This window comes from Idiotropiscis lumnitzeri, chromosome 17, assembly GCF_059441095.1.
Source record: "Idiotropiscis lumnitzeri isolate Australia: NSW breed Sydney's pygmy pipehorse chromosome 17, RoL_Ilum_1.0, whole genome shotgun sequence".
Taxonomy (NCBI): domain Eukaryota; kingdom Metazoa; phylum Chordata; class Actinopteri; order Syngnathiformes; family Syngnathidae; genus Idiotropiscis; species Idiotropiscis lumnitzeri.
Window position 1 is genome coordinate 12459574 of NC_142407.1, and position 25079 is coordinate 12484652.

At 41.6% G+C, this 25079-nt stretch overlaps 1 protein-coding gene across 2 annotated transcripts in view; it reads right to left on the bottom strand.

The window, feature by feature from the left end:
- Nucleotides 1-546: 546 nt before the first annotated feature.
- LOC148320304 (roundabout homolog 1-like) overlaps nt 547-25079 on the bottom strand; it is a 62544-nt gene continuing 38011 nt past the window's right edge. For both annotated transcript variants that reach the window (XM_088279350.1, XM_088279351.1), the window contains 27 exons: nt 18068-18225; nt 15901-16021; nt 14866-15004; nt 14644-14771; nt 14024-14148; nt 13769-13934; nt 11563-11768; nt 11392-11473; nt 10570-10738; nt 10324-10490; nt 9841-9962; nt 8871-9105; nt 8618-8739; nt 8288-8459; nt 7928-8125; nt 7253-7279; nt 6700-6739; nt 6440-6594; nt 5986-6339; nt 5793-5912; nt 5562-5697; nt 4806-4958; nt 4086-4441; nt 3392-3532; nt 3089-3280; nt 2650-2756; nt 547-2470 (listed from right to left, as the gene is read on the bottom strand). In XM_088279350.1, coding sequence (XP_088135476.1) covers nt 2456-2470; nt 2650-2756; nt 3089-3280; nt 3392-3532; nt 4086-4441; nt 4806-4958; nt 5562-5697; nt 5793-5912; nt 5986-6339; nt 6440-6594; nt 6700-6739; nt 7253-7279; nt 7928-8125; nt 8288-8459; nt 8618-8739; nt 8871-9105; nt 9841-9962; nt 10324-10490; nt 10570-10738; nt 11392-11473; nt 11563-11768; nt 13769-13934; nt 14024-14148; nt 14644-14771; nt 14866-15004; nt 15901-16021; nt 18068-18225 — 4106 coding nt within the window. In that variant the 3' untranslated portion in view covers nt 547-2455. The remainder of the gene's footprint in view (nt 2471-2649; nt 2757-3088; nt 3281-3391; nt 3533-4085; nt 4442-4805; nt 4959-5561; nt 5698-5792; nt 5913-5985; nt 6340-6439; nt 6595-6699; nt 6740-7252; nt 7280-7927; nt 8126-8287; nt 8460-8617; nt 8740-8870; nt 9106-9840; nt 9963-10323; nt 10491-10569; nt 10739-11391; nt 11474-11562; nt 11769-13768; nt 13935-14023; nt 14149-14643; nt 14772-14865; nt 15005-15900; nt 16022-18067; nt 18226-25079) is intronic.

Genomic DNA, 25079 nt, shown 5'->3' on the forward strand with positions numbered 1-25079 from the left:
AGACGGCCTCCGCCTGACTTCTGAGAATTTTGTGTGGCATCATGTACTGATTTTTGGATTTATTTACCATATTTTCCGGACTATAAGCCACTACTTTTTTCCTCGATTTTGAACCATGCAGCTAATACAGCAGTGCGGCTTTTCTGTTTTTTTCTTTCACCACTAGGGGCGCTATATAGTTCCAAAAAATACACTAAATAAAGCTAGTTTTTTTTTCTTTCTCTTGGGTCTGTTCTGTTTTAATTAGCATAGTTGTTGCTGTGTTAAAAGGAAAGAAACTGTTTATGTACCTTTATATATATTCACAGTACGATATATATATATATATATTTATTTATTTATTGTTTTTATTTTATTAATTTTTTTTGGTTGTATTCAGAACAATATGGGCACAGTGTTTATTTCCAGCTTAATCTCAAGGTCTGTGACCACAAAAAAAACACAATCATGCATGCAAAAAATTTTACAACTTGCAACTCCAAAGTTTTCTTTTCACAGAAATGGGTGAATTGGGTGCTATGCGATGACGCAAAAAAAGTCCAGTGCGACATTTGTAAATCCTGTTTAATTTATAAACAAAGAGACAGAATGACAGCTATTTACCAAATAAATGTATACAATTTTCCGGAGTAGTACAGTTCCGCTGTAAAAAATGAAGTGAACATTTTCCGCAGGACTGAATCTCCCTCTTTGCTCCAACTCTTTAGAATTCATAAGCGTTCAATACTGTGAGCTGAAGCATAAAATAAATAAACTTAATGAGTTGAATACTTTGCACATGACTGGTTAAGGAAGATTACAAAAGTAGAAAACGCGTGCAGACGAGTGTGTCGTTGAAGCAATCCGCGATTAGCAGTCGGGACCATCGGTCGCTAATTGCTTGAGTGCTGTCGGAAAAAAAAAAACAAATGGCCAATCTGACCTTTCACCCCTGTTACAACTCAAATCAGATGGAACGCGATAAAAATAACAAGCCATATAACGAGTTGACCTTTGGCCTCGGCGACATCACTGTCAAAATACAGAAATCCCAGAGAAGATAGCGGGGTGATTACATTCATGTTCTTGAAAAGACAACACGCTTGGTTTGGCACGATGCAGTGCCGTGCATGTGTGTGTGGCGCATTCTTCTGGAACAGCAAAAAAAAAAACACTTGAAAAATGACACACAATGTCCATTTTGTTACTTTTGGCTCTGACTTTTACAAAGAGGGGAAAATAACGTGTTATTTTATTTAAAACCTCCAAACAGTGCACAGCAGGCCAAACGGCCGACATTGAATAGAAATCATAAATGATCATCGGGTTTATTTCAAAGTGGCTTAATGTAGTTGGGCATTTGAAATAAAAATATACCTGATTGATTATATTTACCTCACTTGATAAAAAAAAAATATATATATGGGTCAAGGTGACTAATATTTTGCCACTTCCTTCTTATTAACTTAAAAATGCATCCTTCTATTTTAGTCAAAATTACTTGGCAAATTTTATTTTCCAAAATAAATATTGGAGTCTTCTTTGGATTGCGATAGTTCAATTAGTGTCGTGGAATACAGCGATTGTATCATATATTGATATTTTCCCAAGCCAAAATGATTTAATCACTTTACCGGCAAAGTGCTTCTTGAATCCATTCAGGTCAGTATGAAATTAAGAAGAGAAAGGAGAGAGTAGATTTTCATTATCAGAAGTTATTGCCGAGGTCAAGCGAAGAGTAAAAAGATGAACTGGACACAGGTGGCCACAAAAAAAAAAAGAAAAAAAGAAAGAAATAGTCCAGAAGCAGAATTTTGAAGTAAAACATCCGTTAGGAGAATTTGCATGCAAAAAAAAAAAAAAATGACACAAAACGAAGATCTCACTTCGGAATGAAAGCAGCTTCAAATGGACGCAACTGGATGCACAATTCGGATCAACATTCATGTTCTCAGAATCAAGTCCACTTATCAAATGATTTACACAATTCCACAAAATGCGTACAATTCTAATCATAAAAATACGTGATTGTGCTTTTCTAACCAAAGTCGAACAAAAGCATACGAGGACAAGATGTACATCACTTGGAAAACATTAACACTGTCACATCAAATTTCAATTTGAAGCACTTCTGTGGCAGTAAACAATTTACAAGATGTCTGGAAATGACACAAGCATTTTAGAACACACGAGAAACGCTCATCATGTACAATATTTTTGCGAGACAATCACATCAGCCATAACGTGCGCGTTTGGGGGTGACCGTTTTCTTCAGACGGTCAGCCGGAATAAATTCCACAGACATAAACACTTTTTTTTTTTTTTTTTTTTTTAAACCAACATTGAGTGAGAAATTTGATATAGAAAAAGAGCATTTATTGTGCAGTATTTTAGTCTTTTTTTTTTTTTTTTTTTTTCCGAGTTCAAAGTCCTTCACTGAAGCGGCTGACATTTTACGGTGTCATCACGAGGCTTCTCAACTTCTCAGGAACTATGAAAAGAGAGAAAAAGTCAAGTGCATTGCTAGACAAAATGTTTAGTTTTGCCTAAAAATAATATTTTCTGATTACAAAAATGTAATGCACAATTTAAAAAATAATAATAAATAAATAAATAATGTGAACATTAAAAAAAATAATAATAATAAAATAATTTTGACCGCGGGCTTACCTCATCTACTCCCACAGACGCCATCTGCCCTCTGTGTTTGATCCTCGTGTCCTCACAAAGAATGAAGCTCGATGGATTGGGGTCGTCTGGCTCACTTTGAGCTGGACCTGATGGGAAAGAGGGGACAACTGTATAGAAACATTCTGATTGAAAAAAAAAATGATAATAAATAAAGAAATAATTTTGGGGTTGCCTAAACCAGTGGTCCCCAACCCCCGGCCCGTGGGTCACTTTGGATCGGGTTATGGCGGACCGCACAGATAAAAATGAATAAATAAACGTGGCGTGAATTTTCTCAACCGGATCATGCTAATATTAAACGCACAAGCTCACGAAATGAGCAACGATAGCACGTCAGACGCTTGTCACATAGACGAAAAGTCGAAACCATAAATTTGACATCTCTTTGCAACACTACATGAATGTTGTTTGCTTTTGCCTCTTTTTCCGCTTTTCTTGTCTCCGTCCTGGCTCTCGTCGTCTTCAAATGGAGCCTCTTTGACCCGGTGAGTCCCGGTGCTGCCTCTTCGGCCCCGGGCTTCTCCAGAACCCATGCGGGGTAACGTGGCCCCCCTTACTCTCAAGTCGCTATGGGATGTCTGACTGGGGAAATTCAGAGGCATGAACGAGTCTGGAGAGAAAGAACCGAGTGGGGGGGGGGGGGTGGAGCGGAGCACACGCAAATCCAAATGTTTAGATCTGGAGAGATGAATGACATCACATTCTTTTCTCTTTGTTTTACCGTCACTGAAGGCATCTTTGGGATGGTAGCATGGTTGCGCACACGGGTTCTGCTTGTACCGTCTGGGTCTTTTCTGCATGATTGCAGGACTCATGTTACTGTCGGTGGACATGGGACTGCCGGGTCGCTGATGCCGCTGCCCTGAGAGTTAATTACAAATTGTTACACAAAATATCTTTTTCTTTTTTTTTTTTTTTTTTTTCCAATTTCAACACAGCCGACAGTGTAACACACCAAGAGCTGCTAAAGCCCTCGTTCGTAGCCAAGGCCATTGGTAGTCTTTTGAGTCCACTTTGACAGCATGTGTCTTTTGATTATGACAATGTAATTTATTGTTCTTTCTATTCTCGCCAATCCCACATGGAACTGTTCAAGAACTTTCTCAGCGAGTTTCTTGAAATGAGACGAGCCCTAACAAGTGCAGACGCCAGTGATGGGTAAATGAAGCTTCAAATTTGTTTCATGAACCAGTTGTAGTATTTTTGGACTCCTGTAGATGGCGCTCTTTGTTCAACATTGGGCTGAAAGCACACAAACATGCCATTTTTTAACACCTTTATTTAAACCAACAGTGCCATCTAGAGGACTCAAAAATACAACAACTGGTTCATGAAGCAAATTTGAAGCTTCATTTTCCCATCCCTAGTAGACGCTCGACGGCCATTTGTCTTATTTCTGTATGAAGTCACCTCACCTGACTCCTCCGGGTATCTGCACATGCGCAAGCCTTCGGCCTGACTGAAATCTCCATCGGTGAAGAAAGATCCTTCCGAGGTGCTGCCAATGCTGGACCTGCCTGATGATAAGTTATCCTCGGATGCGGAGCCCCAGCTGTTCACCATGGACCCTGTGATCGATCTATCCAGCTCCCCAGCGCTAGAGGCGGGGGTCTGTTCCAGCCTGTGGAAAAGCAGTTTGTGCGGGGAGTTGTGAGGCAACTTTTGTTTGTGCGGTTGGTTTTTGTGCAGAGGATAGCGGTTTTCGTTATGTGCCGTCTCCTCCTCGGCATCCTCTTCTTGTTCATCGGTGTCCATGTACAGAGGGGTGGAGCTGTGTTTTGGGGAGAGACGGGGACGGTTATTGGGTGGCGAAAAGAACATTTACCATCAAGTCACAGGACAGTTTAGGTCTTCGATCCTGTTCCTCGACGCAAGTGCGGTGCCTGATTCAAATGATCAGGATCGTTATCGAGCGCCTGCAGGCTGCCTGCTGAATATCTGATTATTTCAATCAGGTGTTGCAGCAAGGGAGGGATGGAAGAAAAGGAGGACACCGGAACAGGATTGAGGACATGTGAACACATGTGGTCAAACATTCTCACTAGAGTCTTTTTTTTTTTTTGGATTGGTCTCACGAGACGTCCAGGCTGCATTTAGTCCGTATGAAATAGTTTGTTTTGATTAAAAATGTTTACCTGAGGTGGTTGAGTCCATCATGCACACCATTGCTCATGATTCCCTGTGGCTGTGTGGAAATTTGGTGACTATAGGACATGTCGGGGGGAGACGATGCGGCCCTTCGAATTGGTGGAGTCGGGCAGCCTTCTGTTCTCTTCTCGGGATCAAAACTGATGGGGAAACAAATGCGGACATGAGATACTGGCCAGCTGAATTTAGAATAAAAAAAAAAATCCCTTTGAAACAATTGCAGGAATTGTAACCAGAGAGTGGATTTAGATTTAGTTGATATTTTTGGTGGTACTCTGGAGTGAAAATAATCATTTGCTATTAAACGATGTAATTTTAAGAACCAGACTGATTTGAATCATTTTTGCACTCCGTTGTAAACTCATCTATCAACTGAGACCATAAAGAGCAATGGGTTGTCAATCCTGTTCCCCGATTGCCAGTGTCCTGTCTCTCCCTCCCTTCTGCAACACACCTGAGTCAAATGATCCGAATCTTCATCTCGCTTCTGAACCCCTCTCTGATTATCGGCTCATTTGGATCAAGCGAGTTGCCGCAGGGAGAGTTCGAAAACATGCAGGACACCAGTCCTGGAGGAACAGGATTGAGGACCCCTGTGATATAGCGTGACATTTATTTTACTCTCAATCCAACATTTATTTTAACCACAACTGTGCTCCGGGAAGTATTGCTGCATTTATTTCGAGAGGCTAAGCAGACAGATCCGAAGAAGCGATTTGTTAATAATTCAAATCCAAGTGCACCTCTTCTCCATGGGGAGGCTGTACTCATCACCGTTCCAGGCGATCGCATGAGGAGGAGAAAGAGCATCTCCCCAGCTAACCGCGGTATGTTTTGGAGTCTTCATGGCCCGCGGTCCTTTCTTTTGATTTTGACTTCCTGAGAAATTAGTAGAGAAGTCAAAGTGGGCGCCTTTTGGCAGGCTTTTGTTTCAAAGCGGGCACAGCGGCGAGAAGTGAGACCCTGAGCATTACCTGAGGTGCCGTTGCTCCCCCTGTCTGAGCTGTGGTGCGAGCCTCCCATACTGTGATCTTGGTTGTGGTTGTAGGGGATGGTTTTGTGATGGGCTAAGCCTTCGTTTCCTGGTGGGTGATCTGAAGAAAAAGCGCGGTTAAAATCGTCCGACACCTAATTTTATCCTCTCAGTCATTTTGCATCCGACTTTACCTTTATTTCGGATGTTTTGCTCAATGATGTTGTATTGCATCTGCGTGGCCATCTCTTTCGGTAGCGGAGGAGGATTCGGCGGCTGATTCCAGCACGGCATGTCCATGGGCTCCAAGGCATGAGATTTGTTTTTGATGCTGGCCTGAATAAGTTGCGTGGTCGCGTAGGGGATCGGTTCATAAGCATCGGATGAATCTCCGCCTGGACTTGCGTAGCACAGGTTGGAACTGTTGAATGTCTTGATCTCATTGAGCTTGTCGCCGAGGTTCACGTCAGTATAAATAGCGCTCTCGGATCTCAGCTCTCCGCCGTGTTTGCCGTCTGGGTGCTTCCCGTAGTTGGCAATGCAATCGGCTTAAGGAGAACATACAGCGGCAAAAATAGAAATGAAAGCACAGTCGCAGCTGTTTTGATTGATTCCACATAGCGTGGCAGAGTCCTGACACGCGCTCACCTGGTCGGCTGTATGTTGTCAGGTTGCTGTCGCTGGTGCCGTTGGCATTATTGCAGCAGTTGATGCTGCAGTCCTTATGATTGGCGCACGTATTGGGCCAATTGTCTGGCAGCCATAGCTGGTTCAAAGGTTCACCCATGCTCAGAAGGCCAGGTCTGCAAACGAAGGAAGGCCAGCACTTTTACAACAGGTAGACAGCGCCTCCTAGCGTTTCTTCAACGCGGCTGCATTTCAAATCGCAGAATCAAAATACGACTTGCCTGCCAGCGCTGCACACAGATTCTCCTCTTTGATATGCAACTAGAAAAAGAAGGCGGAAAAATATTCATTGTTGATGAGCTGTCACAAACAGCAAGTGCCAGGGGCGAAGAAGAAATGTGGCAAAATGTGAAAAAAAAAAAGTCAAAAAGTTGACTTCAACTTTAGTGAGGGCATAAAGTCTGACTTGGTTGCTTTAACAGACATGGAGGGGAAAAAAAGAATTTAAAATCTCTTAAATGTTTTCGCTTATTATCGCAATTGATTCTGATGAACGTTTGTGCCTTATTTTGTAAGTAGACACAATTTCTCAAACGAATGAACTTTATTAAAAATTGTGGCTCAGGTCCTCTCTTAGCTCACTCATCGATGACCTCTAACCTCACAGACAATAATTCCGACAGTTCGACTCGCTCTAAACTCTTCCCAGAAGAATGGGAAACCGTTTAATCTGCAAATGTAATAGCCAGGTGTCCCAATACTTTTGTCCACACATGGTATCATACACAAAAGTTGTCTTGAAAACAGAATGGAAGTAACCTGATTGCTTCTTACCTGTTGGCGTAAAAGTGAAAGATGGCACTGTATGGGCAGACAAAAACAACGTACGTTAATGCAAATCAACATGGCGAGCAATAAAAAATAAATAAATAAAAAAATAGCTCGTCTTGTCATCCATTCGTTGCCGTGTGCCAACCAAATTGATGATCATCCTCAAAGCCAAAGATTTAAAAAGCATGCCATCAATCATCAGGATCTCTCTCAGGCATGTGAAAAGGTTAATCAGAGACCTGAGCGATAAGGGAAATTTATCCGGGGTTCTGCGGCAAAGGTAATGTCAGGTTGACGGGCCTTAGTGTCCAAACACAGCGGTGAGGAAAATGACATGTTATGTCATCTAAAGGTCAGCCTTCAAACGTCTGTGTGTTGCATGCATGGAGCAGGTCTTAATGGCGTCTGAAGTCTTTGTGTCGAAAAAAATGATTAGAAAATATCTGCCCCTCCACTTTGACACACGGAAATTTCTTTTTTTTTAAAAATGATTTAATATTAATATAAGCAGATAGAGCGCTAATTACTGAGACAATAAAGTGAAAAATTATTTTAAAATGAATTAAAATTATATAATAATAATAATAATAATAATTATTATTATTATTATTATTATTAAAAAATAATGATTCTAAGCGGTTTGGAGAATGGATGGATGGACAAATAAAAATGACAGACCCTTGCGAATGCCGGTGTATGTGCTGCTGAGGCCACTTCTCTTCTTGCGGTGGCGGTACAGCCACACACTGAAAATCATCAGGATGAACCAGCAGGTGGCGCCAATGCCCGCAATAAATGCCGGTTGCTTCACCACGTCGGAAAGGTGGGACAATGTGTCCTTTCCCTCACTCAGATCCATCATCTGACCGGCAGAATCTAAGGAAAAGGCACAAATGTGATCGTATGATGGTTCCGTGTCACTTCCAAGTATGCAGAATTCATTTACGATGCTTTAAATTATCATTGTAAAATGTGAGCGGGGATACACGAGGTGAGCTCATCGTCTTATTCCCTCGGACTTTTAATTCTTCATCTTACCGAACTGAAAGAACATGACCTTGCTCTTGACCCCAGGTCCGGCACCGTTGCTTGCCGCGACCTCCACACCGTAGCGAATCCCTGGCGCCAGACCAGGAACGAGCACCGAGAAGGTGTAGCCGTCCACAGACTGGTTCACGTGATAGCGACTCTCATTTCCCAGACACCAGATCTGTCAAAAAGAGAAAGTTAGAAATGGAAGATTGCCTTTCGGGACACATCCAACAGCGCTGAGTGGCATCATAAAGATCCAGTTTAGGCGTTAAATGCAATACACGGGACTGTAAACGTGACTTGCAGGGGGGTGAAGGGCGGGTATCCTTGTCATACCTTGTACTCCTGGATGACTCCTGCCTCCTCCGGGACTGGGGGGGCTTTCCATGATATGAGGATTGCGGTGCCGTTTGGATCACTCTTTGTTACTGTAACATCCTGGGGGGCCCGTCTTGGAGCTACAGATGGAGATACGGAGAGTTGCATCCAAATAAATGTCGGTCATTGTGATATCAACTATAATGTTATCACACTTCCGGCGACCTTTGCTACTGAAACATAAATAAATAAATAAACCTTTGAAATTCACCTTCTTCCAACGTTCTGATCACCTTCACATCACTGTCAGCTCCCTGGAATTCGTCGAAAAACGGCCGCACTTTGAACTCATAGATGGCGCCTTTCTTGAGCTGACCGATCACCACTCCGTCTTTATGTGGCGCACGTACGTCCATGACACTCCACTGGCCCTCGGGTTGACCGTGTTCAGCCGAGGGCCTGTACAACAGCTTGTAGCCTTGAATGTACAGCGAATGCTGTTCAACCTGGTGCAAAAAAAACAAAAAACAATCCATGATGACAGTCCAACACCACAGCACATTGACTCCGAATAATCAAAGCGACACGATTCAAAATTAAATAAAATCATTTTATGATGAACCTCACTCACGCACTGGTACTGATAAATTACCCATTCGATTTAATTCAACTTGCTGCCAGTATTGCGTGTTTGTTTTGAACTCACGTCTTGGCAGTCTGCTGAGAGTACATGAAAAAAAAAAAAAATCGAAAAGAGTTGATTCTACTATATCGATGTTATGTAAACACTGAAGGTGAAGATAGCCCTTGAAAAATTGGAGTTACCCGACAGATATGTGGGGGATGGAAAAAAAAAACAGAAAGCACTGAATGTTTTTTTCATGACTTCAATCACGCTTCATTTAACTGTAAGATGCCTTTTATTGATTTTGTTCACTACTTCTTACTTGATCTTCTTTTTGTCCCGATTTGTAACAGCCAGAATCACCCCTCCACCCCATTTGTGTTTTTTTTTTTGTTTTTTTTCCATTTTGGAGAAGCTAACACTGAATGATGCTCACAAATGACGACATGAGCAAAACGTAACCATGGCAACTGAAGTGGCGCAACACTCAACTCTCCAACTCACTTCAGGCAAAAGCACAATCAAAGAACCACGCTAAGCGTTTCTTCTCACCACGCTCGATTCTCACAGCACAAATAATGTTGAAGATGTATCAAAGTCACGTCGGACCACGTACCATCCAGTTCAGCCGGACCGCGGAAGACGACACCACAGTGGGTGTGTTTAGGTGGATCACCACATCCCCCAACTCCCTCTGGATGTGACGGGGATCTGTTCCCTCAGATGTATAAGTGCTCTCTAAAAAAAAAAAAAAAAAAAAAAGGGAGGAAAAAAAGCTGTGTGGTTATGTTCAAATGGGAACTAAAATGGAAAATTCTGAGAATAATCCACCCACAGACCTTTTTTTTTTAGCAACAAATTCTGCACGTTTTTTTTTTTTTTTGCTAATGCTTAAATAATATAAAATCAAATGAACTGACTGAGATATGAAGAAAAACATTGGCAAAATGTATTTGCTATCTAGATCTGCACCCAAATGAAATTGTCCAACCCAGTTTGGATATCTTTTCATAGTACACAAAATAACAAATTCATTCATAAAGATGATTAAATAAATAAATAAATAAATAAATGATTGAAGAATCAAGTCCCCACTGACCGGGTGTCCGGATGGAATCTGAGATGGTACTGGGGTCACTGAGGCCGTAAACGTTGACAGCTCGGATCATAAAAAGGTAGACGGTGCCGGGCTTCAAGTTCTTCAGGACAAAAGTTTGCATCTTCACATGCTCGACGAGCGTCACCCATCTGCTGCCTAAAGTATGACTACGGAAGAAATGACAAGGACATGATATGTAATCAGGTATGGAGTTTGTGAACATGTCGAATAATCTCCACAGGTTACCTGAACGCTTCAATTAGGTAAGACGTTGGCGTTGCACCACCATTGGGGCTGGGTTGCCATGACAGAGTGACAGAAGTGGGGCTGATGTCTGTGATCTCCGGTTTGGTTGGAGCACCAGGCAACAGGGCGGGGCCGGAAGGTCGACTGGTCTGGACAGTCACTCCAAACTCTGACAAGTGCAGAAAACCTCATGAAACATACCCGGATTGTAATGCTTGACCCAAAGACAAATATTACATAACATCCCCGCACAAATTGCGATGGCTGAGTTAAACAACATTTCAACTCATATACTTAAAATTAACCAATACAAACCAGAAATTGCTTTTGAATTCTTAAAAAAAAAATAATGAAACTAGTCTGGATATAAAATGATGGAAATTTAGATAAGAAAAATGTCATTTCTTTAGGTACCTGTGAAATATCGCAATAATATCGATATTGCGATAGTCATTTTTTCTTATATGGTGCAGTCATACCATAAACTCAATATCCCGAGACGGTCACTCCAAGCAATCGATTTCTTTGAGAGACACCCGTCGAGAGGCATTTTGGCCCACCGCTTGAGCACAAATGGATCCAACCATCTCAGGCTTCTCCACACTGCTAGTTTGTGCTCCTTCTCCAATTGAAGCTAAAATATTTAAATAAGGGCTTGTTGGGGTGATGTGACTCGCTGGAAAGCTATTTCTTTCTTTCTGACAATCAGCAATTTGGCTCATCTGGTTAAAATTTTTGAGTGAGTATTTTTATTTATTTTTTATTTTTTTGCTAACTATCATGCTGAATGCATGTGTGTGTATAAATAGACCCTTTACATACCCTCTACTTGCAAATATGCTGTCCAAGAGGCCTCGCCATTGGGACTGGAAGCCACACAAGTATAGAAACCGGTATCTCCCAGCTGAGGAAATGCATGGAAAATGGCAGATATTAGCTCCCTCGGCTTCGTGATCATTATCAACTGATACACTCCCATGGTGCCCTACCTACCTTTGTGTAGCGAATCTCAAGAGAGCCGCTTTCCACTACGGACAAACGTGTGTCCAGCGGCGACAGCACCACCCCATCCTTCTTCCAGTGGACTGGAGGGGGTGGTGTGCCAGCTGTGTGGCAACTCAACAACACAGTGCTGTGCAGAGGAACAGTCTGATTGACCGGGCCCTGTCTAATTACAGGGGGAGGTAGTTCCGAGCCAGCTGGAAAAAAAAAAAAAACAGAAGCAAGGACATGAATGAAAGTGCACGTGCTTAATGGCGGCAGACACATCAAGTATTGAGCTTGTTTTAGTTTGTTCGTTTAAATTTCAATTACAACATGGACATGAATATTGACAATTTCATTGAGAAATGTATTATGTCTTATAAGTGATCATATACCGCATTTTTTGGACTATAAGGCACACCGTATTATAAGGCAGAGTCTCAATGAACAGGTCTCATTCAGGAAATGTCCATATATGGGGCGCACCGGGTAATAAGGTGTATTACTGCACATTAAGGGAAACAAACAAGTACAGTACATAAATCAAACTTCATTCCACTTCCATTTATTATCCGTAAATAAGGTGCAGCCGATTATAAGGTGCACTGTCGATTTGTGAGAAAATCAAAGGATTTTAATTGCACCTTTTAGTTGGAAAAATACGGTATTTGATTTTGGTCTTCAGGATCGTTTTACATCTCACCCCAATAAAAATACAGATGCATATTTTGTTTGATTAGCTGTTGATTTTTTTTTCATTTGATTTTATGTAATCGACTAAACCAGAAACTAAAGATGAAATCAGTTTTTTTATTTTATTTTATTTTATTTTATTGGGGTGGGGGCTGCTAATCCACAAGTGGTCCATAAATCCTTTTACTCCCAAATTAATCAAGACTGAAAACAGAAAATGCTATGATATGATATTTCAAAACTTTTAAATGATGTCCGAGCCTGAAAAAAAACCCAGATAAGCTATGGAAGATATTTAGAGCAAAGTTACGAAAGCGCGACAACAATAGAAGGGATGTGCAACCAGCGGAGGAAAAAGAAATCAACTTATCCCCTCCAGCAGAGCAACTAATCATTCATTCGACAGCAGGTAGTGATGGAGGCGGCTTCAAGCACAGCCTCACTAAGATAACACAGCCCTCTTCACTCTCCATCTTACATTTTAAAGCCCAGCCAAACGGGATAGGGGTTCTAAATAAATAAGACTCACCAAAAAAGTTGATGGAAACATGCCTTTAAAGCCGACAGAGGTATTACCGGCTGGTTATTTCCATACAAATGTGGCCCTCCAAATGGGGATGAAAGAGATGTGGCGGGATGGAGAGAGAGTAGAGTGCTAATAGATCACAGCAAAATGGGGAAAGAAAAAAAAAAAAAAACGCACACTGTATTTCTTTATTCCCATTACCTCTCCCAGCTTTCAAATAGTGTAGATGCCTCATTTTCTTTTTAAAGCCACTGCATCAGTGTGATGAGTAGCGAAAGCTCCTTTCTACCTCTAAATGCGTGCTAGGCCGAAATATCGAGTCAACCCTCGGGCGTTTTCTCTCATTAATTTGAAATATAGAAATAAATACAAACGCAGGGAGACGAGCACGTTGGAGCGCATGGATCATTTAATTGGGAGCTTGTAGATATTGCTGCTGGTGTGCAATCACTCCGGCAAGCACAGGATTTCAATTTTTTTCTGGTGTGCAATTATTATTATTATTATTATTATTATTATTATTATTATTATTATTATTATTATTATTATTATTATTATTATTATTATTATTATTATTATTATTATTATTATTATTATTATTATTATTATTATTATTATTATTATTATTATTATAATAATTATTATTATTATTATTAGTAGTAGTAGTAGTAGTATTATTATTATTATTATTAGTGGTAGTTGCTTTATAATATATTTGTAGTCTTGATATTAATAGTACAATGAAAATTAGTAGCAGAATTTTTGAGTACATGTAAAGTTTTAAAGTTTCGATGTATCATTGCGAGGAAATGGAATGTGATCATGATGCAATTTGGGTGCCACTGTGGCATCTTAATAGTTCAAATGAGTCACTTCATTGATTAATCGTTTCTAATGGGAAAATAGTTTTTCATATATTTGACAAAAATGTGAAGCCAACGGTTTTGCAGGTGACATATTTTCATGCCTCTTTCCAGGCCTGATTTCATGACTCACAATCAGTAACCTCCAAAAGTGCTTTGGTAATAACGCTGCCAGCAATGTTGAGAGCTTGACAGCTGTACAGCCCGCCATCAGATTGTTGAACGTCGGTGATGGTCAAACTGCCCGTCTGGGAGACTGACACTCGGCTGAAGGGCTGCGGCGCCGAGAACAAGAGACTCTGCGGGCGGAGTTCGAATATACACATTAGTTGAATTTCCACTGATGTTGTTTTGGTGGTGAGACAAAAAGACTGAAGGTCATTCTCACCTCACTACCCTCCCTCTGCCAGAAGATAGCGGGCTGCGGGTTTCCGGAGGCCTCGCATTGGAAGGTGACAGTCCTGCCGATCAACGCCACCTGGTTTCTGGGGCGTAAGGCAAACGCTGGTGGCACTGCAAGGGAGGAACGGTCAGAGTTACGACAAGAAGCCAAAAAGAAATTCTTGGAAAGCCTGTGTGTGTTCTCAAACATTATAAACTGTCCATATTTACCTTCTTTATTTTGAACAGAGATAAACCACAACATACTGTATGGTAGGCAAGCATGAAATAGTGCCGCTGGTTGATGGGAGGTGAAGGATGGATGACAAACTTACCAGTGTTGACTAGATGGAGAAAAAAAAAACACAGAAAATCGCAATGTGATGAGTAATGGAGGCACCAAAGAGATTATGCACTTTGAACGTATGTCATGTCATTTTGTTCAACAAAGAAATGTTAAAAAGAAATAAATAATAATTTAAATGAAATTAAATGCTTGGGGTTTATTTGGCTCAGAAGGTATATAGTCAAGGATTGCGATTTAAACAAAAAAAAAAACATTTTTGAGCTGTAACTAAATAATTTAAGTCAAGGGCATTCTATATTAAATAAAAAAAATGGACTGACCATGAACAGTAAGAATGGCAGATGTTTCCGATTTCCCAACCATGTTTTCCACCACACATGTATAGGAACCCTCATCTGAAGAGGTCACTTGGCGAACAATCAACGTGTGGTCTTCGAGGATTTCAAATCTAAAAGAATGGAGGGAGAGTTTGACCCATTGTGTTGCCATGTTTAAAAAAAAAAAATTTAAATTAATTTAAAAAAAAGGCACACATAATTTACCTGCCCTTAGGTAGCTCCGAATCATCTTTCCTCCAGCGGACAGTCGGAACAGGATCACCTTGAACCACACAGTGGAACTCGGCACTCCCGTCTGCCAGCACCACTGCACTGCTGGGCCGCTTCAGGAAGGTCGGGCGCTCTAACGGGCATCAACACAAACAGTTCCGTTTATTATCAGAATTAATTGGAGAAAAAATAAAATCATCAAGGTGTCACCAAATCAGCTAAACATTCCCTGGACATTGCCTGGTGTGTTGTGGGGGAAAAAAATTGTCCTTCCTCAAAGATATATCAAGAATGAAAAAATTGTGCATTGTGCACAGTAAACAGCATGGATAGAAAATAACATTCAGCGTCCTATTTTGGTAGCGCGGCAATTATCACCTGTCGACCTTTGGTCGTTAGTGGTGTGCGACATTCTGGGGGATTTTGACCTTTGGAGTGCATTCTGCAAGATTATTCTCAGCGCCTTTATGTGGCTTTAGACTGTGGATTCCACACCCCAACCAAGGTCACCTCACTGCCATACAGATAAGAGCTCAATTCCGATGGGAAATGTTCGAAAAAGGAGTGGGGGGGGGGGGATTGAGTATTAAGGCTGAAGGCTAAACTTTTGGAACCCGGCAAGATGGGATCTCCGTTGCTGAGGCGGCCGCTGGGTTATTGTTTTACATGCATTGCCATTGTCGTGCTCATTGTTAGCGTCGGAAACATTGCATAGTCATTAAATTGTTCTTATGTTTTAATCCCAGCCGTTTTCGCAAGAGGAAACACCTCAATCACGGTGCTTTTGACTGATTTTGCAACGCCTAAGAATATTGTGTTCTAAAGATTTAAAAACATGGAGCTCTGACGAAAAAGGCTAAGACGTATAAATACGTCTTTGGGAAGCGGGGACTACAATTTTGAAAACGTATAAATACGTCTTATGGATTGAATGAGTTAAACACAGGATGGAAGGATATTTGGACAAACACTGAGGAAGAACAGGGGGGGCGCGATAAGATAAAATAATTGCAAAGGTGTTAATCTTACCAAGCACAGTGAGTTCAGCGATTTCACTCTCACGCTCGCCGACCATGTTGGTCCCAACACAAATATATTTTCCTGCGTCGCTCTTCCTGCTGTTGGTGATCATCAGCTTGCCACTGCGGATCTAAACGAAAGCACACAGATTATTGACACAGCTGTATTTGCGCGAGCATCCACCATGTGCATCATTTGTTTTGTAACAAAAGCGCAGATGATTTTCAGCCGTGACTGCTTTGTATGACAATCTGCGACATAACATGTAGAATTACTTCCTGAATCGATCCTCATGAAGTTTTGCGCATGATGCCGCTAATAAGTGCGCACCTTTTAGTCGCTATGAGTGTAATCGTATATTTGTGTACACCTGTATGCATCACGGGGGAGCGTGCACTGCCTTCAGTTTTTACGAAAGTTCAACCGTTCTAGAATTACATAATTCATAACGGTGAACAAAGCCCCGCCGCCGCCTCTTTGTTGAAAACGTCCCTCTGATGTTCTGTCAGCGCACTTTTCCTTGAACAAACTTTCAAACTTCACTTTTCTTATAACGACACACACACACACACATGCACACACGCGTCCTGGTGTTTGCATACTACCCGCCCTGCAACCTCACAGGGCACAGAAGCCGTCTTTATCCTTACTTTGAACGCCCGCCTTTGCGCAAATAGTCCATCATCCGCTCTTATCGCGAACGCCGCAACCGCAGCACGCTAATACAATGACGACGCAAGCACACAAGGCCGTTTCCAGCAACGAGACGTCAACAACCGTTGCAAAAAAAAAATAAAAATCAGCGCTGGGCTTTTATGAAAGTGCATATTTTTATTCAAGGACAATCTCTTGTGTTAATACTGAGCAGAGGTCAAGAAGTCAAAGGTCACGGCCGCCTGCTGTGCGGTGGAAGCCAAGGAAGCCGGGCTATTCAGCGTCATGCTGAATAGCACCTGATGGCCACTCGACAGCGTATAGATGGAATCCCTCATTAATTTGATGCTGCAGGGATAACATTCAACATCTAGCAGAAAGAGACACTCACTTGCAATAAATTGCCAGAAAATTCTTGCATTTCAAAAGTAACAAACCAGGCATTATGTGCACCTCTCGTAGCCTAATTACAAAGTGAATTATGAGAACGAGAGTTCACATTCAGCCTTGTTTGCACTATTGGAATAAGATAGTGTGGATAAAAAGATTATTATGCAGGTATTTGTGGGAAGTAGGATCGCTGAGTCGAACGGTGTTTAAACCCGTTTTAAAATTAGCAACATCAGTGAATCATCCCTTAAGGGCTGCTAAAACCATCTTCCAAGAACATTTTGTGGCGTGTTGTGCGAATGCACTTGAGCAGCTGATTAAAGAGTCAGCGTTCTTTTTTTTCCCGTCCCGGTGTCACCACTTCCTATTTGAGCCGCAATTTCACTGGCAAGAAAATCGGTTGCTTGAGCAACCCGAAACCTCGACTTTCAGTCGTGTTCTGCGTAAATACGATCTTGTGTTTGCAGTACACGCGCTCTGTGATATCTTAAACTCATTCACTCGCAGCCCAGGTAAAATGCACTTTTTGGCGTCTCTATCCGTCAATGGCAATGAATGCGTTTTAATGGTGCACGTTCAAAAAAATGCCCAAATTCGCAATTCACAGTTAACATGAAACAATTTTCACTCCCATTGACGGATTTATACGTCAAAAAGTCCATTAATTTTACCTATGCTGGCAGTTAATGAGTTTTAAATAACACGCCTTTATTCTATGCACTCACTCACAACCCCGAGGAAAGAATGAGGCACTTGTGATCGACTCCTATTTGCTTTGAAAAGTAAATGCTGTCTTTAAGGTGTGGCAAAGTCATATTTCCATAGTTGAGAGGACAAAGACAAGCGTGCAAGGAGTACAAAGCAACGAAAAAAAGCCTTTGTATTTGTCTCACAGGAGTCCCGGCATGGTTCTGATCCGTGCATCTCCTTAAATCACAGCGAGCTACTCTGTCCATCACGAGCCCCAAGAGAGATTCCACCTGTCACTGTGCACTAACTGAACTTTCAAACATGCAACACATCAACACGAATCTCCTTGCCGACACTTATAAAACGCACGATGCAGTCAAGTTCGACATCAGGGCTCCGAGTGCACGGAGCGCAACGTCAAATTTGTCATAAAATATCTTACCGTAATTCGTTCCTCCCTGTCGTCTAAGTTCAAGCCATTTTTCCGCCACGAGATTGTGGGCTCAGGATGTCCGCGGGGTGGCTGGCACTCCAGCACGGCAGGCTCGCCCACGGCGACCATGACGTCGACTGGGTTCTGGCGGAAGTCATCGCGTAAAACTGCAAAGGAAAATATACAATTAATGTAGTGCGTTGTGAAACAACAACAGAGCAAAAATTATCCCATTTCAACTCCAAAGCGCCTGCGTGCCTGCAGCCAGAAGCTAAACCGTAGACAAAGGAAACTCATGTCGGTCCAAAGACGTCCAACCGATGACTGTGATTTGTGGTCATCATTGGCAGCTCGTTCTTAAGCACAATGTACAACACATGTCAAAAACACCACCAAAATACACTCAGCTAAAAATACCACTGGATGGATATTTGCAGATTTGTGCAGGATAGACTTTTCACTGAAGTGATTCTTGATCAGTGGTGGGCGGTCAAGGCCTTCAAGGCCTTCTCTGCTGGCCTAACATAATCAATAAAATGGATTTTTTCATTTCATGTCATATTATATCCAAACTTTGTATTTTTAGGTGAGAAATTTTATCCAATCAGAATTCAGCTAGCTCGTGTTGCCGGGCAGATTTCACAATACCAGCCGCACACACTATTCGTCCGAGGCCTTCAGATAAAATCGTGCTGGCGTTTGTTCTGTATGAATGTGGAGGTTTTACAGTTGATAGACAGTTGCGATAGCCAATCAGATCACGAGTTGATGACAGTGAGGCCTTCTCGCTGGTGATGAACGCGTTCTGTGATTGGATTGGGTAATCAACACATCCGAAAGTTGTAGCTGGCAACTGTTTAAAAATCTAAAATATATTCTTGTTTTTTTTTTTAACCACAATGGCCAAAGGAGAGAAAAGTGTGGATTTAATTGCAGATGCACTTGCATGACCATTTTCAAGACGGACCTTTCAAGAGAAGCCAAGTCGTCCAACACTCGCTCAGTAGTGCTTGAGTGACTGCTCGAAAGCATGGCTGGCTCTTAAATTACTTGCGGGGGGGGGACGTGAACAAGCCAAGGGAGTTGAGCCAACATACCAACAAAGAGCCGGCAGAACGGCAGTCGAGTTCTGTTCGGGTGAAAAGACAGGAAACAATAAGGAAAAGGCGTAATCACTCCCAGATGGAGGCAAACACATTCATCCGTAGATTTGTACATGACGCTAGGCGAGTTCGCTCGTCCGCTCGTTTCCGAGATGCCTGATGAAACAATGTTGATATAGGAAAAGAAATTGGGACGTCCTCGTAATTTGAACTACTTTGACCCCGCTGTATCTCTCAGGGTTGAATTGTGCTGCTGCGATGCTCTGGGCAAGCTTCTGACAAGCTGACTCGTACAATTTACCGAATGCTGATGGGAAACAGCTGTCCGAATAACCCGTTTCCCATCTCCACCAAGAGCATTGTGTCACATGATAAAAAGCGTGCCTCGTGGGACGACAAAAACATGCTTGAGGTTACTTCAGACAGGAAGAAAGTGAGACGATGGTAATTGTGTGTACTGCAGTGTGCTTGCTGATTGTTCGGGTGATACCAAGCTGTAGCATTGATTTAAATCAGGGTACAGATGTTTTCACTGTCATGTCATATTCCATAGCCTTGACTGACTTGACTTGCCACAAATCCCAAAGATGTATTTATATATATATATATAAATATTTTTTTTCTGCCCCCAAATCTTTATCTTCTACTCAAAAGCTGTGCTGATCTATGTATACAGATCTGAAATTGACAGACAAACAAGAGCCTCTCTCACCTCCACACATTGAAAAAATGTACTGAACAAATATATACATCCTGACATTAAACAGTTGATTGATGAATTTCGACATCCTCGGCAGTCAATGAGTGAAAGGCAAGTAATGTTTTATTTGACAATACCATTGGTTTGGAAGCTTGGATGTTATCTTAAAAATTTGCCAAGACGACCGAGTCTTTTGGAAGACAAATGGAAACAATGATCTCATTAATTACTTGAAGCACAAAGTACATTTTGTTTCCATGTTGAAGCTTGGTAGACAAAATGAGGTCGCGCTGACAAAGAATAAAAATAACCCAAACAAATTATCCCGAGCTGAAGAACATATTTAAACATGCTTTTGATAGCAGAATTACGGATGTTTCTATTCCGTAGCATTTCCACACCGGCACTTTTGACGTTGCACGAATGTTTTGTTCTCCGTTTCGCGACACCTCCCGAAGCCAACCCGCTCGGTTTGCCTGTTTAGTTGGAGCTTTGCACCTCTCACTCGCTGCATCTGATCCCCACCAGATGAGAATCTCATGGCCCACTTCAAAGCAATAGCCCTTGGCCTCGCTTCCCTGGATCTGACAGCGCCTGACTTGTTAGTCTTCTGGAGCCTGCGCCGACTGCAGCAGAGCACCAATAATCCTCTCGGCAGAATCCAACGAGGAACACAATCTACCCCGCAGTCGGGGACGGACGGACAGTGCACACATGGCAACCTTATCACCTGACATCACAGCTTGAGGTTGTCAGAGGCAACTTTTGACACAGCAGCCAAAACTACTCTGCTAATTGCTCTTGAGCTCTGCATTCAGGAATAAATCCTGGGTTTTCTCAAGATTTCATTTTTTTTAGTTTTATCGTCAACGCTATTCTTTGGCTTTGCTACTTTTCAATACACCGTGGTCCTAAAATCCTCGAAAATTTTGAATTTCCAATAAAAGTCACCAAAAAAAATGATAGATGCACCATATTTGATGCTACGTAACCAATTTCTTGTTTGTGGAAAATGATGACAAGAAGATACCTTTTATGATTACGGGGCCAGCGAGACGAAAACTAAATATTTAACCAAAGCGAAATTCATGGGCTCTATTTTGACGACCAGCGTAAATCTGAGATGCCGCGTTATCTCTGTGCGGAGGAGGATTTCGATCGACTCCATCGTCGGATCTGCTAGACGGAGGGCTACGCCACTGTGGGTGTGGTCAACAATGGCCTAGCTTTTAAAAAAATGCATCTGCACTTATGTTTATCACATCTAATTAAATTTTTTTTCTATCATCATGCACCAACCAAATTTCGGGGAAAAAAATGGCGAGATGACTGCAACGAATCTTACAGAACTCCGGTTAATGTAAGTGTTTCGGACTGAATAATAGAAAAGGTCTTGCGTATAATCAACCTGCCTCCAGTAAAAGACTCAAGAATTGTGAATCGCAATTACCCAAAGACAATAAATATTTTTGAATCACGCACTCCCAGCAGACAAAATCCTTGAGTATATTCTGACAATCCACCTCCTGACCTCCTTCTACCCTCATCTCCACGTCTGAGACCCCCCACCTGCACCTCAACAAGCTCCTCCCCTCCTCCCCTTCTCGTTTCTGCGCCAAAGCCGTCAGGAGGGACGGAAAGCTGCAGGAGAAACAGCTGCTCCACAAACAATTCAATATGTGCAGTCCGTGTATACTGGAGGTGGTCAGACAGGCTGTAGGCACACACACACACACACACACACACACACATCGCCAAGGCCGGTGGGAGGTGTCGCTCCTTTGCAAGCATATACCAAAGCAAATAACACATTATCAGCAGCAAGCAAGCAAGCAAATGCAGTAAAAAGCAAAGATCCCGGCACATACAAATGAGGATGCAGCAGCCGCGCAGTCTCGTAACGATGGCACATGAGATTTGTAAAATACACACAGGCATCGCCTCCAACGTAGAAAGGAAACAGTGAGGCTTGCCTGGCTGGCCTCGTCCAGCGCCACTATTTGAATATCATTTTCAGGGAAATGAAAAGAAAGAAAAAAAGACTCCTGAGGCAAACCGACGTTTTTGCATGGATAACTATAAATATTTCCAACATTTGCCAAGCCAGTTAATTCAACGATGAAACGTCTGAAAGACCTTTGGTATTTCTTTTGGAGGTGCGTTCGCTTACCTCAGTTCCCCCCCCCCCTCTTTATCCTATTTTTGTTTCAGCAAATTTAAATGTCAAATTTGAATCTTTATCATCGTCATATTATATTATTAAATCTGGCCGAGCGATTGTTGACTTTTATAGTCGCATTTGCGTCGTGACACGTAACTTGGAAATTGGGTCACGGGAACGATAACAAAACATCAGCGTGTGCATGCGTGAGAGCGTGTATATGACTCCCACCATCGCCTATATGCGTGTACATGACAGCAAATCCTATTTATATAGCGTATGTGTGACATTAATAAACCGCAAACCGGATTGCAGAACAGGAGTTCAAATAATCCTATTCTTCTGCAAAACAGAAAATAGGTGAGAGTGAGAAAATGAGAATGTAGAAAGGGCAGATGCAGCCAGACGGAGATACAAAAGCAGATTAGGAGAATTAGTCAAGTGGCAGAAGAATTGGGTGAAACGGAGGTTGAGGAGCTCTGCTAGAGTTAAGAAAGTTGTCAATCATACAAACATACCGTACACGGTTGAGTGTCCTGATGTTGCTCAAATGGTTTTACGATGAACTCAACCAAACTATAAAACTAAATAATATTATTTAAAAAAATGGAGGCATTTAAATTAAGTATATGTAAATACATTTAAAAAAATTATTATTATATTTTCACACGGGCAATTTTTCACATTAACACAGGAATAAATTTGGGGAACCACATTGTGTAGATAAAGCGCTAATTACCATTTGTTATTGTCCATTTCAATACATGTGATGAAAAAAAAAATCCCAAATTTATTTTATAATCATTTTCATGAGATAATGGTCGATTATATATATGGGGCTATAATAAAAGTATTAGTAAACCTAATATGCACCTGACAGGCATCAATGAGACTTTTCCGTACAGCTCTTGTATATCGTTATATTCCAATATCTGAAGTGTGGCTCACATGACATGTTATCTGAATCACGGGGTAAATTAAGCCTAATGAATTAGTTGTTAGAATTTGAGGTATACCAGAATAATACGACTATAAGGAAATCCATGCCACGGAGCGCAAGAATAATAAGACGCTACAAAAGCAAAATCAAGCCTATTGTATACGGAGAAGAGAGATAAACGCAGCGGAGATGTCGCTCTTTCGCTGCGCAGCATAAAAAAAAAACATACTGTCAACCTTTGACCCTCTCATTAGTGTTATCCCGCCAAAGCGGAGTAAATTGTCATGAATAAACCCACTTGGAAGCCACTGAATGAAAGACTTTCACTCCGACATAGTCGCATTAGCATTTCAATAACCGTGCAACATGGGAAAAAAAAAACGCCTGAACTGTTTGAGTAATTGGAAACATTAGCAAGTAGATCAAATATGGAAGAGAAGTGTGGCAATTATTTTTTGGGTCACAAAGACAAAAAAAAAAAAAAAAAGCAGATTTTCCGGTTAATATAGAGAGTAAAAATGAATATCCTTTGTGGGACAAGATGGATGTGGTTGCTTTGTTTGGTAAAACAAAGAAGGAAAGTGCAGACAGCAGTCAGACCTTGAGTCAAATGTATTCAGGAATACAACCCTTAAGCAAACCTTTTGTTTGAGCAGTGTGACCTTGGTGGAGGTGCTGGAAGAAATGTCCTTCGGCTCTATAAAGTTCGGAGAGCAGCACCTCAGTGAAACGAAATCAACTGCAAAGCTCGATCATCATTAGCGAAAAGCTGGCACAATTCTAATGTGCGCACTTTTAACGAGTCATTTTAAATTGAACGTAATTCCAAGATGGCCTGTGTTGGTGAAAATGACGAAGAGAGTCTGTTGGAATAATAAGAGGGCAAAACTCGGGAGAGGTGCGCCAACGAGGGAATGCACCTGCAGGTCAAAAAAAGAGGCGGTGGAGAGGAGGATAAGGATGAGTAGGCGGAGGAGGGCGATGCGTTGCACCATGTAAGCCAGACAAAGACATACAAGCACAGGGGAATGAAACAGACAAAGAAACAAAGAAGCCTGAAAAGCCAAACATAGTACTTTTTTTTTTTTTTTTTTTTTTTTACACCATGCGGTATAGTTTTGGGTCTTTTCATGGCGCTACTCAATTTGGCTTTCCGTAAAGAGCCAGAATATTTTATGGATCAAGTCGCATAACAACGGTATGACGTCAGATTTACTGTAGTGATGGACCAAAGTGTAAAAATAAGCGAGATGAAGGAAAGACGGCACAAGGAAGTGACAGGATTTCATTGATCTGTGCTGCAAACATCAAAGATGAAGTCGTCACATACTGTAGCTCAAATTCGTTTGACATTCAAACTCAAACTGATGAAGGCTATTTCAATTGAGCTTTTACATGAATAAAAAGAATGTGTTTGTGTGTGTGCCTTAACAAAGAGGCATTGACAACTTATAGCTGGCATGACGTACTCTATGTTACATGTTATTACACATTTGTTATTTTTTTTTGGGGGGGGGGTGTTTAGTGCGAAAAGGCACCGAAAGTCATTCACAATGAATTTACCAAAATACGATAAAAATCATAGTTTTTAACCTGGATGTAAAATAATTATTAGTGGATTCTTATTCTTATTCTGTGTGCAGCATAACAGCTGCTTCGCCATGTTTGCTTTGAACTCCCAGCCTTACTGTTTTTTTTTATGTTTTGTTTTGTTTTTTAATGTAATCAAGGCCTCAAACCACCGGTCAGTCAAAGAACAGTTACAGAATTCTCAAATCAATTCTAAAACTCGACCAGTTTTTACCAGGTGGTTACGTTCAACCGTAAGGTGCGTGCAAAAATCTGTTTGCCGTCGTCTCACCAAGATGCACTCGTGCAAACTACTCCCGCACGGAACACGGCGCTCACGTGTACATCTACATTGTAATCTCCCCTCAAGTGACCTAAACATTCCCCACTCTCATCAATCTGGGAGACAATTCAACACCCAGGAGAGAAAGGGACTCCCCGGCATGTATATAATAGTCTCCAGGAACAAGTGAGACAAAGGAACATCCGCTAAAAAATGCAGAGTCCGGATTAAGTACATAACTAACAAAACAAAATCTTTGAAATGG